Source organism: Scyliorhinus canicula, chromosome 5, assembly GCF_902713615.1.
Source record: "Scyliorhinus canicula chromosome 5, sScyCan1.1, whole genome shotgun sequence".
Lineage (NCBI taxonomy): Eukaryota > Metazoa > Chordata > Chondrichthyes > Carcharhiniformes > Scyliorhinidae > Scyliorhinus > Scyliorhinus canicula.
In genome coordinates this window covers 119,307,780-119,322,874 of record NC_052150.1, presented here as the reverse complement: position 1 = coordinate 119,322,874, position 15,095 = coordinate 119,307,780, and the positions used below count along the sequence as shown (strand labels likewise).

Here is a 15,095-nt window from a genome sequence, read left to right as displayed (position 1 = left end):
TCATTGTAGTTAATTAAACTTTGCAAGTGCATGGATCTGGCCAGCAGATGTTTAACCACGGTTCTCTGATCTGTGCAAGTGACAATCAAGGCTCTTCTAGGTATCCTTGCCTTGCAAAGTGTAACTTTATTTCTTTGCCGAGTTGAATCTTATTTATGACATTTACTGCTCAGTTGATGTAGTATTTAAGTTTATCAATTTTTAAAATGTTTTCAGAATGAACATTTCTTCAAAAAAATTCTGGTAATCAAAAATTATTTCTCCACCATCAATTTTCAGTAACTGCCTCTGCAGTTAATCGATAATGGGGAAAGAAAACTTAGGTGAAACCAAAGTATCCTTTTAATTCTAAAATAGAACTATGTATTTGTTGATGATCTCAACTGCTGAGAAGCACACACACTAGATTGGGTCGCCTCCATCCCCCTTTTACAATACCTTCTGATGTCACTGGGAAGTGTTCCAGAGTTGTTTGATTCCAATTAACATGGTCATCACTTAGACCAACCTGAGCACTAGTTCAGAGTCATGAGCCCAATGAAATCACACTGCTGGCTGAGAGTTCTCCAAACCCAAATAGCACTGACACTTCCCAGGATCAAATCCAAATACCAGTGACACTTCCCAGGATCCTACGGCAACCTGGAGTTCCTGCTGTCATTGTCTGCAATGGAACCATTTCATGATACCTCCCATCATTGATGATGTAGAACTGCCAAACAGAGAATGAGCTAATCCCAGCAACTGAGGAAGAGATTTAAAAAAATATTAAGTGAACACATTTTGGTGAGCACCAAGGGAGCAAGTACATTGAATAAAAGTTCTCCCTCTAAAATGTAAATATTATTTCACATCAACAAAGTCGACATGACATAAACCCAGTTTTGCTGCCATTGTGTCAGGCATAGCAATGGGATCAGTAATGGTCATATTTAATGGCAGAACAGCTTTGATAGGCCATATTTCATATAGAATTTACAGTGCAGAAGGAAGCCATTCGGCCCATCGAGTCTGCACCGGCCCTTGGAAAGAGCACCCCACTCAAGCACACACCTCCTCCACCCCATCCTCTTAACCCAGTAACCCCAATTAACCTTTTTGGACACTAAGGGCAATTTAGCATGGCCAATCCACCAAACCCGCACATCTTTGGACTGTGGGAGGAAACCGGAGCACCCGGAGGAAACCCACGCACACACGGGGAGAACGTACAGACTCCACGCAGACAGTGACGCAAGCCAGGAGTCGAACCTGGGACCCTAGAACTGTGCTAACCACCAAGCTACCGTGCTGCCCATATGGTCTTCTGCTCCTATTTCCTATGTACCATCCTTACACCACAGCATTGCAGAATGCCTGCAAGGAAATGGAGCCATGTCCAATGCCACAGCTAACCATTTTAGTCAATTGATGTTCCACCCCCTATGCTGCATGATGATTTGGAACTGCAGCTCTGTTGACCAAACCCTGTGAAGGAAGTTCACATCTCTTAGCAGGTAGTTGTTCCAAGACCTGTGGATATGATCAATCAGGGTTCACTACCTTCTAATCAAACTAACTTGCCTTTTTTAATGCAGTGCCATTAAGAGCATAACTGTAGAAGGGAAGTTTTAATTAAGAATTCAGCATTAGTTAGTCAGCATTCATTTAGTATCATTGGGTCTGATGTCACAGCTTCCCTGAAAGTGAAAGCCTCTACATCCATTACTTGTCAAAGTGAAATATTGCCATCTGCTTTTCACATGCAAAGATCTCAGCAGGTGGACATAGAGCATTTCTCATATAATCCTACCTGCCTGCCAAAGACTATCCTTTATTTTCAAATAGTTCCAGTAGGAAAACTACTATTGGCTAACCCATTGGTACCAATAATAATGCTGAAGGATGGGGAATATTTTGAACAATTAATTACTTCATGAAAATTTAGATGCCAGTGGACAAAATATTAACAAAATTAGACAAAAATGATGGAAAGATCAAGAATCTACACGCCTAGATATTTTAAATCAACTGCTGCCACAGCCGATTCCCTAATAACTCTGATGACTTGGTGTCCAGCATATTTAGATTTTGAGAAATGGCCTGCAAAATAGCCACCATTTAGTTGTGTCTAAAAATACTATTTGGAGAGGGAGTATTGATTGCTGATGCCTTGGAAAATATTAATAATCATGGATGCTTGTTTTCAGTGCATTTTTATGTTTTTATTGGCAGGATCTCCAAAGAGACACTGGACAGCTTGGCAAGCAACATTTCATTGGGAGAAACATCCTCCTCCGTCTCATCATGCGTACTTTTATCCTGGTTTGGAGAAAATGCTGGAGGATATAACTCTTCCAATAACATGCCATCCCCTAGCAGCTCAACAGAACCATCTTCTGAGAGCCTAAGCCCAGAAAAACAGAGACTTAAGGTAATTTGCTGTTGTTCAAAATGAGGAATGAAGAAAACATGTTACTGAGTTTTATTAGATAGAGATTAGCACTTGATTGCACAATATTAGATACATTTATAATGCTCAGGAATACATCATTTCCTGGGCAGCATGGTGGCCCAGGGGTTAGCACTGTTGCCTACAGCGCTGAGAACCCGGGTTCGATCCCGGCCCCGGGTCACTGTCTGTGGGGACTTTGCACTTTTTCCCTGTGTCTGCGTGGGTTTCACCCCCACAACCCAATGATGTGCAGAGTAGGTGGATTGGCCACGCTAAATTGCCCCTTAATTGGAAAAAACATGATTGGGTACTCTAAATTTTAAAAAAAAAGGAAAGGAATACATCATTTCATTATTCAATCGGTGAAAATCAAAATGTTCATGTATGTGATTATTTGATCTGGTGGATCAGGTTTACTTTTGAAATGAGGCAAATTATACTGATTATCCATACCATTAACAAATCCAAATCTGAAAAAAAAAAACTACATGTTCCCAACCCTCTGATCAAAAGTGCCATCAAATATGTATTGACCCAGAATCTCCTTTACTCAACTTGCAATTGTCAGTTAGGTCATCAATCATACCAACAGCAACTTAGACCAAAGTTTTTCAGAAATCTCAAAATATTCAATAATGTAAAAATCAGTGTAAAAGAAATTGAAACTCGCATTCAAAAATCAAGTACAGAATATACTCTGTCTTCCTTCTCTTTAAGTCCCTCTTATTTAATGAAGCTATAAGCAAAGCATATTTCAGAAAATCTAATTATGGAAGTGAAAATGATTGGGGAAGTTTATACGTAGTGATGTGGTATAAAACAAGTGTAAGTCATTTGATTTGTGAATTTCTTCAGTAATTCCTGGCATGATTCAGCTCTTTTGCAGTTGTTGCACTGTAAACTATGAGACCATTATTTTTTCTTTAAATTGGTTTTGAAGCGGCCGGAATCTAACTTCAGGCACAGCAGATAAGGGGACAACTATGAGAAGGGGGGTGGGGGGGGGTGTCAACGCAGGACTAAGCGTATTGTACCAAAATGCACGCAGTACATGAAACAAGGTAAATGACATGTAGTGCACATTGAAATTGGTGGGTATGATGTTGTGGGCATTACAGAGATGTGGCTGCAAGGGGATCAGGGCTGGGATCTAAATATATAAGAATATGTGGCCTATTGAAAGGAGAGGTAGATGGGCAGAGGGGGCGGGATTGTCTTGTTAATAAGAAAGGAAATGAAATCAATAGCAAGAAGTGATAGGGTCGGACGGTGTAGAATCATAGAATCTACAGTGCAAAAGGAGGCGATTTGGCCCATCAAGTCTGCACCAGCTCTTGGAAAGAGCAGCCTACCCTAGCCCACATCTCCTCCCTATCCCCGTAACCCAGTGACCCATCCAACCTTTTTTGGATACTTAAGCATGGACAATCCACCTGACCTGCACATCTTTGGACTGTGGGAGGAAACTGGAGCTCCCGGAGGAAACCCACGCAGCCACGGGGAGAACGTGCAGACTCCGCACAGACAGTGACCTAAGCCTGGAATCGAACCTGGGACCCTGGAACTGTGAAGCAACTGTGCTAAGCACTGTGCTACCGTGCCGCCCGGATAGAGTTGAGGAATCATAAAGGATAAAAGACCCTGATCGGAGTTACAGGCACCCTAGCAATAGTTAGGATGTTGGCACAAAAATAAATCAGGAGATAGAAAAGGCATATACGAAAGGCAATATCACAATTTTTTTTGGAGCAGCTTATGGTAGAGCCTAAGAAGCAACAGGCAATTCTGCATTTTGTGATGTGTAATTAGGCAGACTTGATTAGGGAACTTAAGGTGAAGGAACTCTTAGGGGGCAATGACCACAATATGATAGAATTTACCCTGCAGTTTGAGAGGGAGAAGCTGGAATCAGATGTAATGGCGTTATAATTGAGTAAAGGTAACTACAAAGACATGAGGGAGGAGCTGGCCAGAGTTGATTGGAAGGGGAGCCCAGCAGAAAAGGTAGTGAATCAGCGATGGCAGGGATTTTGGAGGCTCATTCAGGAGGTACAACAGAAATTTCTCTCAAGGAGGAGGAAACATGCCTGTAGGGGGCCTCACGGTAGCATGGTGGTTAGCATCAATGCTTCACAGCTCCAGGGTCCCAGGTTCGATTCCCGGCTGGGTCACTGTCTGTGTGGAGTCTGCACGTCCTCCCCGTGTGTGCGTGGGTTTCCTCCGGGTGCTCCGGTTTCCTCCCACAGTCCAAAGATGTGCGGGTTAGGTGGATTGGCCATGCTAAATTGCCCATAGTGTAAGGTTAATGGGGGGATTGTTGGGTTGCGGGTTACGTGGGTTTAAGTGGGGTGATCATGGCTCGGCACAACATTGAGGGCCGAAGGGCCTGTTCTGTGCTGTACTGTTCTATGTTCTATGTTCTATGCTTAGGAGAGGACGAGGTAACCATGGCTGAAAAGGAAAGTCAGGGATAGCATAAAAGTAAAAGCATACAAAGTGGCAAGGATTAGTGGGAAACTAGATGATTGGAAAGCCTTTAAAAGCAGGTGGCCTGACTTCTGTCGTTGGTAAAATTTGAGTTCATTATTACAGATGAGATTGCGGAGTACTTGGAAGTGCATGGTAAAATATTGCTGAGTCAGCATGGTTTCGTCAAGGGGAGGTCATGCCCGACAAATCTAGTAGAATTGTTTGGGGAGATAATGAGGAAGTTAGACAAAGGAGAGCCAGTGGATTTCCAGAGGTGACTTTGACAAGATGACGCACAGGAGGCTTCTAAACAAGATGGTGTTCGTGGAAAGATACTCACATTGATAGAGAATTGGCTGACTGGCAGAAGGCAGAGAAGTGGGAAAAGGGTGTATTTTTCAGGATGGCAGCCGGTGACTAGTGGTGTTCAGCAGGAGTCAATGTTGGGACATTCATGATATACATTAATGATCTGGAAGAAGGAACTGAGGGAACTGTTGCTACATTTGCAGATGATACAAGGATATGTAGAGGACAGGCAGTGTTGAGGAAGCAGGAAGGCTGCAGAAGAACTTGAACAGGTGAGGGGAGTGGGCAAAGAAGTGGCAGATGGATACAGTGTGTGGAAGAGTGTGAGGTTGGGCACTTTGGTAGGAAGAATTGATGCATAGACTATTTTCTAAATGGGGAAAGGTTTCGGAAATCTGAAGCACATGGGGACTTGGGAGCCGGAGTTCAGTATTCTCTTAAAGTTAATATGCAGGTTCAGTTGGCTGTTAAGAAGGCAAATGGAATGTTAGCATTCATTTTGAGAGGACTAGAATACAAAGCAGGGATGTACTTCTGAGGTTGTATAAGGCGGCTGTGGTCAGACCTCATTCGCAATATTGTGAGCCATTATGGGCCCCATATCTAAGGAAGGATGTGCTAGCCTTTGAGGAGGTTCACAAGACTGATCCCAGGAATGAAGGGCTTGTCATGAAGGAGTGGTTGAGAACTTTGGGTCTGTACCCGATAGATTTAGAAGGATGTTTGGGGGGCCTGGGATCTCATTGAAGTTTACAAAATACTGAGAGGCCTAGATAGAGTGGATGTAGAGAAGATATTTCCACTAGACGGAGGGACTAGAACCCAAGGACACAACCTCAGACTGAAGGAATGATCCTTTAAAACTGAGAAGAGGAGTCATTTCTTTAGCCAGAGAGTGGTGATCTGTGGAACTTATTGCTGCAGAAGAGCATGAAGGCCAAGTCACTGAGTGTCTTTAAGACAGAGATGGATAGGTTCTTATTAAAACGGGATCAATGGTTACGGGAGAAGGCAAGAGAGTGGGGATGACAAACATATCAGCCATGATTGAATGGAGGAACAGACTCGATGGGCTGAGTGGCCTCATTCTGCTCCTATATCTTATGGTCTCAGCTGTGACCTGGATTTTGTAGTAAGTAATGATGGTAAAACTGTATGTCCTTTCTCATTCCTCCTCTAAAACTGACAGCAATATTTGGAGTCTACTGGTTATAAACCTCGAAATTCAGAAGCTGCTGTCAGAAATTCTAAGCTTCTCCATTGGTTATGCTATTGAACTCACTGTAGATAGAAAATTATAAGAAATCACTGACCCAAAGAGAACTTCCACTTTTACACTTTAATATTGTTAAAGACTGTCAAAAAAGTTATGCCTTGTTAATGAGATATAATTGAATTCTTTTAAATGTCTTAAGTTGCAACTAACGCTGAACAGCCTCTCTGGCCCTGGAAAACAAATTTGGAATTTGCATAATGTCAATATTTTACCTTATGATTATTCCATATTTTGTAATGTAAATGAAAAAGTTTGCTTCTACTATGTTTGTCCCAATCTTTATTTCACTTTTTGTAAGAGTGATAAAAGGTGAAAGATAATCAATGCATTTTATTTTCTGGTTTGCTCTCTGTGAACTCTTCAATATATTTGGCTGCTTCCCTGATTTAATGACGTCAGTGTTGCTGGACACCTAGAGACCCCCTTGACTTGGCATCAAATTCAAATAACATTGTAAAAGATTAAATCCACGCCACAGAGATGGCTAGAGCTTTGAGAACAGCTTTCTTCAAGGTTAGCGGCGAGCACAATTGCTTCACAGCTGACCGTAAAATCTAGGCTAATCTCTTTGACTGGGAAAACATCTGAGGCTGAGGAGCTGCAATCCTGAATTAATTTTTTTGTATGAATTCAATTTGGAGAGTATTAATTTGTTACTTAATAATAATAATCTCTATTGTCCCAAGTAGGCTTACATTAACACTGCAATGAAGTTGCTGTGAAAAGCCCCTAGTCGCTACATTCCGGCGCATGTTTGGGTACACAGAGGGATAATTCAGAATGTCTAAATTAGTTAATAGCACGCCTTCTGGGACTTGTGGGAGGAAACTGGGGCACCCAGAGGAAGCCAATGTATACACAGGGAGAACATGTAGACTCTGCACAGACAGTGACCCAAGCTGGGAATCGAACCTGCGACCCTGGCGCTGTGAAGCAACAGTGCTAACCATTGTGCTACCATGCCACTTATTTAACTATATAAATCTGTAGCTTTCTTTGACTGCACGTTGTATATAATGTAAGGATATTTTTTTAATTAACATATGGGGTGTGGGTGTTGCTCATTGGGTCAGTATTTATTGCCCATTCCTAATTGCCCTTGAATATCTTTTGAGATTATTTCAGAGTAATTTAAGAATCAACCACATTACAATGGGTCTGGAGTCACATGTAGGCCAGACCAGGTAAGGATGGCAGATTTCATTCTCTAAAGGACATTAGGATAATCACCATCTGCCATGGTGGAATTCGAACCCAGGTCCCCAAAGCATTACCCTGGGTCTCTGGATTAATAGTCCAGTGACAATACCACTATACCACCATTATTAATCTCATATCCCAGCAGAGGTAGAGAGGAGGTAAATTTTAGAGTTGCAGTAATGTAGTCCTGATTCTCCAAGCCACACTCCTTTGAGTGCGACTTCTTGTTGGGAATACTTAATTTACCATGTACTTTCAGGACTGTTTTAAGACACCACAGCTTTGCATGCATGATCAGATATCGATGAATCAAATCAAAAAATGTAGTAAAAGGTGATTTCAGCATTAAAAAACCCATAGACAGGAATAGATCATCTGGTCCATCAAGCTTGTGCATATGGTCAGATTGCAACTAAGCATCATCACCAATGTTCCTTTCCCTATAAGAACCATGCAGTCTCCTCAGCTCAGTTGGCTGGCCAACTGGCCCATGATGCAGAGCAACGGCAATAGCTCAGGTTCAATTCCTGTACTAACTGAGGTTATTCATGAAGGCCTTGCCTTCTCAACCTTGCCCCTCGCCTGAAGTGTGGTGACCCTGAGGTTAAAATCATTACCAGTCAGCTCGGAGCAGCCTATGGTCCTTTGGGACTCCGGTGATGTTTACATTTACATTTTATACAGTAAGTATGGTGGAACCTCAATTATCCACATTCACATTATCTGCACTTTTAATTATATGACATAAATTCAGGGAGCCATGGCTTAACTTTTGCAAAGACCCAAGAAAGTGCTTTGAATTGATTTCTCAAAGATGATTGATTCAGTTGGAGAAATAAAATATATATCCAATCGATCTGATATTAGCTCAGGTCACGATGCCAAAGGCAGTTGATGCTTCGTGAATCTTATTTGCGGAGATTAGAAACTTGATTCCATAACAAAAGCAAAATTCTCTACAAAACGCATGCTTTAGTGAGTTCAAACTTCTATCTTGAATTTTGGATAGATTTGGATTCGGATTTTTGTATATTGTCACGTGTACCAAGGTGCAGGGAAAAGTATTTTTCTGCGAGCAGCTCAACTGATCATTAAGTACATGAAAAGAAAAGGAAATAAAAGAAAATATATAATGGGGCAACACAAGGTACACAATGTAACTACATAACACCGGCATCGGGTGAAGCATACAGGGGTGTAGTGTTAATGAGGTCAGTCCATAAGAGGGTTGTTTAGGAGTCTGGTAACAGTGGGGAAGAAGCTGTTTTTCAGTCTGTTCGTGCGTGTTCTCAGACTTTTGTATCTCCTACCCGATGGAAGAAGTTGGAAGAGTGAGTAAGCCAGGTGGGAGGGGTCTTTGATTATGCTGCCCGTTTTCCCCAGGAAGCGGGAGGTATAATTGAGTCAATGTATGGGAGGCAGGTTCGTGTGATAGGCTGGGCTGTGTTCATGACTACCTGAAGTTTCTTGCAGTCCTGGGCCGAGCAGTTGCCATACCAGGCTGTGATGCAGCCAGATAGGATGCTTTCTATAGTGCATCTGTAAAAGTTGGTAAGAGTTAATGTGGACATGCCGAATTTCCTTAGTTTCCTGAGGAAGTATAGGCGCTGTTGTGCTTTCTTGGTGGTAGCGTCGACGTGGGTGGATCAGGACAGATTTTTGGTGATGTGTACCCCTAGGAATTTGAAACTGCTAACCATCTCTACCTCGGCCCCATTGATGCTGACAGGGATTAGTACAGTACTTTGCTTCCTGAAGTCAATGACCAGCTCTTCAGTTTTGCTGGCATTGAGGGATAGATTGTTGTCACTGCACCACTCCACCAAGTTCTCTATCTCACTCCTGTATTCTGACTTGTCGTTATTCAAGATCCAGCCCACTATGGTCGTATCGTCAGCAAACATGTAGATAGAGTTGGAACCAAATTTTGCCATGCAGTCATGTGTGTACAGGGAATATAGTAGGGGGCTAAGTACGCAGCCTTGCGGGGCCCCGGTATTGACTATTGTGGAGGAGGTGTTGTTGTTTATTCTTACTGATTGATGGAATGGCATTTATATAGTGCTTCACAATACAGCTCAAAAACATGCAAAGAATTGCACTTTGACAGTCACTGTTGTGTTGTTGTGTTCTCTAAGTGACTTTTATTACTGAGACCAAAGTTCAAATCCAGATAAATAAGGCATTTTGTGCATAACATGACACCCTGAGATAAATGACAAGCTACACTGAGCATAGGAGGATTGTTAATCAGGGAATTGAGAGAACTCCCTCCTCTACTTTGAATAATGCATGAGATTTTTAAATTCAATGTGAACGGACAAATCGCCTCATCCAAGATTTGAGATGTCTGACAGTGCAGCATTGTCTCATAACCTGAGTGTCAGTGGTAATTATATATTGAGGGCCCCTAATAAAAAGGGGTTCTTATTTGTCATTCCACTCGGGTTCAGATAATGCTCAGTTGCTGGCTTCCTGGATGAGCATTGGGAAAATGCGCAATTTTTCTGATTGTCTGTACAAACCTCAAGTATCCAATCATTTTTTTTAAATTTAGAGTACCCAATTACGTTTTTTTCCAATTAAGGGGCAATTTCGCGTGGCCAATCTACCTAACCTACACATCTTTAGGTTGTGGGGGTAAAACCCACTCAGACACTGGGAGAATGTGCAAATTCTCCACGGACAGTGACCCAGCGCCGGGATTCAAACCCGGGTCTTCAGCACCGTAGGCAGCAATGCTAACTACTGTGCCACGTGCCGCCCTTCAAGTATCCATTCATGGCCAACCGGTCATTAAAATTTCCAGAATTAAATAAATAGAGTATGTTCCAATGGGGACAAATTATGCACTATATAGGGCAAATAAGAATTTCCTCGATGTTTGTTTCGCAATAGCTATGATTGGAGATTCAAAAACAGTGATTTGTTTCCATTAGATACCGAGTTGTGAAAAAGCAGCAATGCTTTACGAAGCTTGTAGCATTGATCCCAGTATTCCATGAGCCACTTCCCAATCTTTTTGGAATTTTAAACACATATCAGGAAGTCTTGCTTCTCACAGAGGGTCACTGAGCTTTGGAAAAGGTTACTGGCTCATGCAGATTTGCTGCAAGAATTCTAAAGGAAGCTGGTCAACATAGATATTACTGTCCAACTGTAGGCACTAGAGAGCTGAGGATGATATGCCCTCATAATCATGTTAGCTTCATTTGATTGCCTTAGATGTAGGGGAGCATTTTCCCTAAATTAATAATAATATAATAATAATCGCTTATTGTCACAAGTAGGCTTCAATGAAGTTACTGTGAATAGCCTCTAGTCGCCACATTCCGGCGCCTATTTGGGGAGGCCGGTACGGGAATTGAACCCACGCTGCTGGTCTTGTTCTGCATTACAAGCCAGCTGTTTAGCTCACTGCTAATCTAGACCTCGCGTTTTATTTTACATTTGTCCCTGGATCGTTAATAATAAACTCGCGGTTGCATATCCTTTAGTTGCATTGAACTTGATCTGTATAATGTGTAGCTATTGGAAATGTAGTAACATCATTCTGGCTTTATGACTTTTTCCATCAGTAAGGGCATAGGGCAGCACGGTAGCATTGTGGATAGCACAATTGCTTCACAGCTCCAGGGTCCCAGGTTCGATTCCAGCTTGGGTCACTGTCTGTGCGGAGTCTGCACATCCTCCCCGTGTGTGCGTGGGTTTCCTCCGGGTGCTCCGGTTTCCTCCCACAGTCCAAAGATGTGCAGGTTAGGTGGATTGGCCATGATAAATTGCCCTTAGTGTTGGATGGGGTTACTGGGTTATGGGGATTGGGTGGAGGTGTTGACCTTGGGTGGGGTGCTCTTCTAGGAGCTGGTGCAGACTCGATGGGCCGATTGGCCTCCTTCTGCACTGTAAATTCTATGATAATGATAATTGCTTCCAATTTTGAAATCATCTCAGAATATTTATATAATCTGTGCTGAGTGTGTGATGTAACTATTGGAATTTAAGGTATGCTTAATCACATTAATTGAAACAAATTAGTATTGAAATGCAAAAGACAAATACATTTGCCCTCCAAATTCATGCCAGCTCTCTGCAAAGTATCCCAGTCAGTCCCATGGCTCCACTCTACCCGTAGCCCTGCAAGTTTATTTTATCAAGTGCCATCCAATTTCCTTTTGAAATCATTGATAATCTTAGCTTCTGCAACCTCATGCATTGAGATCCATATGAATTAATACAGAAATGTAAAACCACAAAGTAAAGTAACTCAAACCGGCAGGATGCCACTGATCTTAATCGAAAACAAAAATTATTTTAGGATCAAAATCACTTTATTTTTAATTTTTCACTTAAATTTTGGTATGGTTTGTAGCTGAATTAGATTGTCATGGTGTTTATTTGTTGAATTAGAGAACTGCTCATTGATTAAAGAATTTAAATTATCAAACACTTTGGACTTTAACTATTACAGATAGTTTCAATCTTGTATTGTACTATTATTTTGAAATTGAAAAATTATTCTTGGATGAAGTGCACATACTCATTTTGAGAACAAAACAGCAATCATTACAATTCTACTTAATTTCCAAACTCCATGATCAATATCAACCTATTTCTATTTTCTGACATCAACCCTACGTCTTTCTCAATTGCTATCATCAGCACGGTAGCATGGTGGTTAGCATAAATGCTTCACAGCTCCAGGGTCCCAGGTTCGATTCCCGGCTGGGTCACTGTCTGTGTGGAGTCTGCACGTCCTCCCCATGTGTGCGTGGGTTTCCTCCGGGTGCTCCGGTTTCCTCCCACAGTCCAAAGATGTGCGGGTTAGGTGGATTGGCCATGCTAAATTGCCCGTAGTGTCCTAAAAAAGTAAGGTTAAGGGGGGGTTGCTGGGTTACGGGTATAGGGTGGATACGTGGGTTTGAGTAGGGTGATCATTGCTCGGCACAACATCGAGGGCTGAAGGGCCTGTTCTGTGCTGTACTGTTCTATGTTCTACCCTCCTCAAAAACTCTTAACCCTTCTACCTTTCCCATCTCAAATTTTGCCTTTCCCCCCAAAATCCTGGAAGATGCTGTTTTTTCAAAGTAACGTCACTACTGTCACTCCATGTTTTGAGACCCTGCAATCTGCTTCTGGTACCTCCCCCCAGCCCAGCAAAGACACAGGGCGAGATTCTCCCATATGGGGAGAAATCGTAAGGCTGGCGTCAAATCCGGGCGGGTTTGACGCCAGCCCCCCCCCTTCCCGACCGGGAACCGATTCTGGTCCCCGGTCGGGGCTAGCAGCCCGACGCCGTAAGCTCCGGCATCACGGGCTTAACGAATTTCGTTAAGCCCGCTTGCCCGAGTTAGCGCCGGCTGACGCGTCATATGACGTCAGCCGCGCATGCGCGGATTGGAAGACTCCAACCCGCGCATGCGCTGATGACGTCATCGCGTATTTGCGCGAAACCCGCGCATGCGCGGGCCGGGATGCCCCTCAGCCGCCCCGCGAATGGATACTGCGGGGCGGCGGAAGGACAAATAGTGCGCGGGCATCGGGCCCGCTGCCCGCGATCGGTGCCCGCCGATCGCGGGCCCATGGCACCCTTGGCACGGCCGTGGTACTGCCGTGCCAATCGGTGCCATGGTTATAAAAAGCGAGTTGTTCCCGCCGTTTTTACGAATGGCCAGACCAGGTGTGTTTGCCGTTCGTAAAAACAGCGTAAAAGGCTGGGACTTCGGCCCATCTATCAGCTGTGAATCGCTGCCGGCCGTAAAAAAACGGCGGCAGCGATTCGTGTCGGGTGTTGGGCGAGGGGGGGGGGGGGGGGGGGGGAGAATAGCGGGAGGGCGGGAAAAATGTCGGGAAGGCCCTCCCGCTATTCTCCGACCCGTCGTGGGGGGCGGAGAATCGCGCCCACAGTTCTTATCAAAGTCGCTAATGATTATCTCTCCACTATCCACTGATGGTTATTCCATCCTCCTCTATAAATCTTATTGACAGTGAACAGTGCCATTATAGCTGTACCAATGAGAAGACTGCAGATCGTCAATGAATTTTCCACCTTTCCTTAAGTGATCTCTGCTGATTGTTTGAAGTTTTCCATCCATTGATCCTTCTTGCTCAAACTGCCACCATAAAGAAGTACTGAATCTAGTTGCATGTGCATGCTGACAACAGACAACTTTTCGGCCTCCTCTTTTGATTGAGTCTATTCTTGATACATCCCATCACATTAATATTTCATCACTTTATCATATACTCAAACCATCCTAAAGCACTTTACAGGCGATGTATTACTTTTGAAATTCATTCTCTATTGTTATGCAGGCACAAAAGCTAATAAATGACCTGATGACTTTTATTTTGTGTTGGCCGAGGGATAAATATTGTCCACCTTACTAGATAACTGCATGATTTTTGAGTTGTGCCATTGGATCTTTTACTTATGCTTGAACAGGCAGATGCGGTCTAAGCACTTCTAACAATGTAGCAATTCCTCAGTACTGTATTGACGTGCCTGCTGATCTTGTGCGGTGAAGATGAAAAGATCATTTTTAGGCCATTATCAACAATTGGGTGCTTCTGTTCTTTTCTCTACCAAATCCATCACGAGCCACCTTTAGTCATAGTCTTGTAAATCAACTGTAGCATTAAGAATTCCACTTTCGATCTTGCCCACCTCTGCATCCGTTTCTGTTACCGCCAGCATTCATAGATTACATAGAATTTACAGTACAGAAGGAGGCCATTTGGCCCATCGAGTCTGCACCAGCTCCTGGAAAGAGCACCCTACCCAAGATTAACACCTCCACCCTATCCCCATAACCCAGTAACCCCACCCAACACTAAGGGCGATTTTGGACACTAAGGGCAATTTTATCATGGCCAATCCACCTAACCTGCACATCTTTGGACCGTGGGAGGAAACCGGAGCACCCGGAGGAAACCCACGCACACACGGGGAGGATGTGCAGACTCCACACAGACAGTGACCCAAGCCGGAATTGAACCTGGGACCCTGGAGCTGTGAAGCGATTGTGCTATCCACAATGCTACCGTGCTGCCCTTTGTATTTTTCTTATCCCGAGTCCGAACTACTCTAATGCTCTTCCAAGAAACCTTTAGAAACAGCAATTTATTCAAAATTTTGCTACACATGTTATTTCCCCATTCAAAGTCCCCAATGTCCAATACTCGAGTCCCCATTATGCTCCACCAGCTCCTGTGGCTCATGAATCAACTTTACATTGTTAAATTCTTCCATGGATTTTCATTAGCCTTAATCAGTAACTGGCATGAACATAATGGCCTGAATTTTCATCCTTAAGGTGGGGATTGGGAATCAGGAAAATCCCCGGCTTGGCTTGCCCGCCTTAGAAGAAAGTACGCTCAAAGGAGGAAACTACATTACCGGGTGTCAAA

General features: G+C 43.3%; 1 protein-coding gene across 8 annotated transcripts in view; it reads left to right on the top strand.

Moving 5' to 3' along the window:
* The window catches only part of ppp1r9a (protein phosphatase 1, regulatory subunit 9A), a 401,146-nt gene that overhangs the window by 300,622 nt on the left and 85,429 nt on the right, over positions 1 to 15,095 (top strand). For all 8 annotated transcript variants that reach the window (XM_038797554.1, XM_038797547.1, XM_038797548.1 and 5 more), the window contains one exon: positions 2,215 to 2,413. In XM_038797554.1, the coding sequence (XP_038653482.1) occupies positions 2,215 to 2,413 (199 nt within the window). The remainder of the gene's footprint in view (positions 1 to 2,214; positions 2,414 to 15,095) is intronic.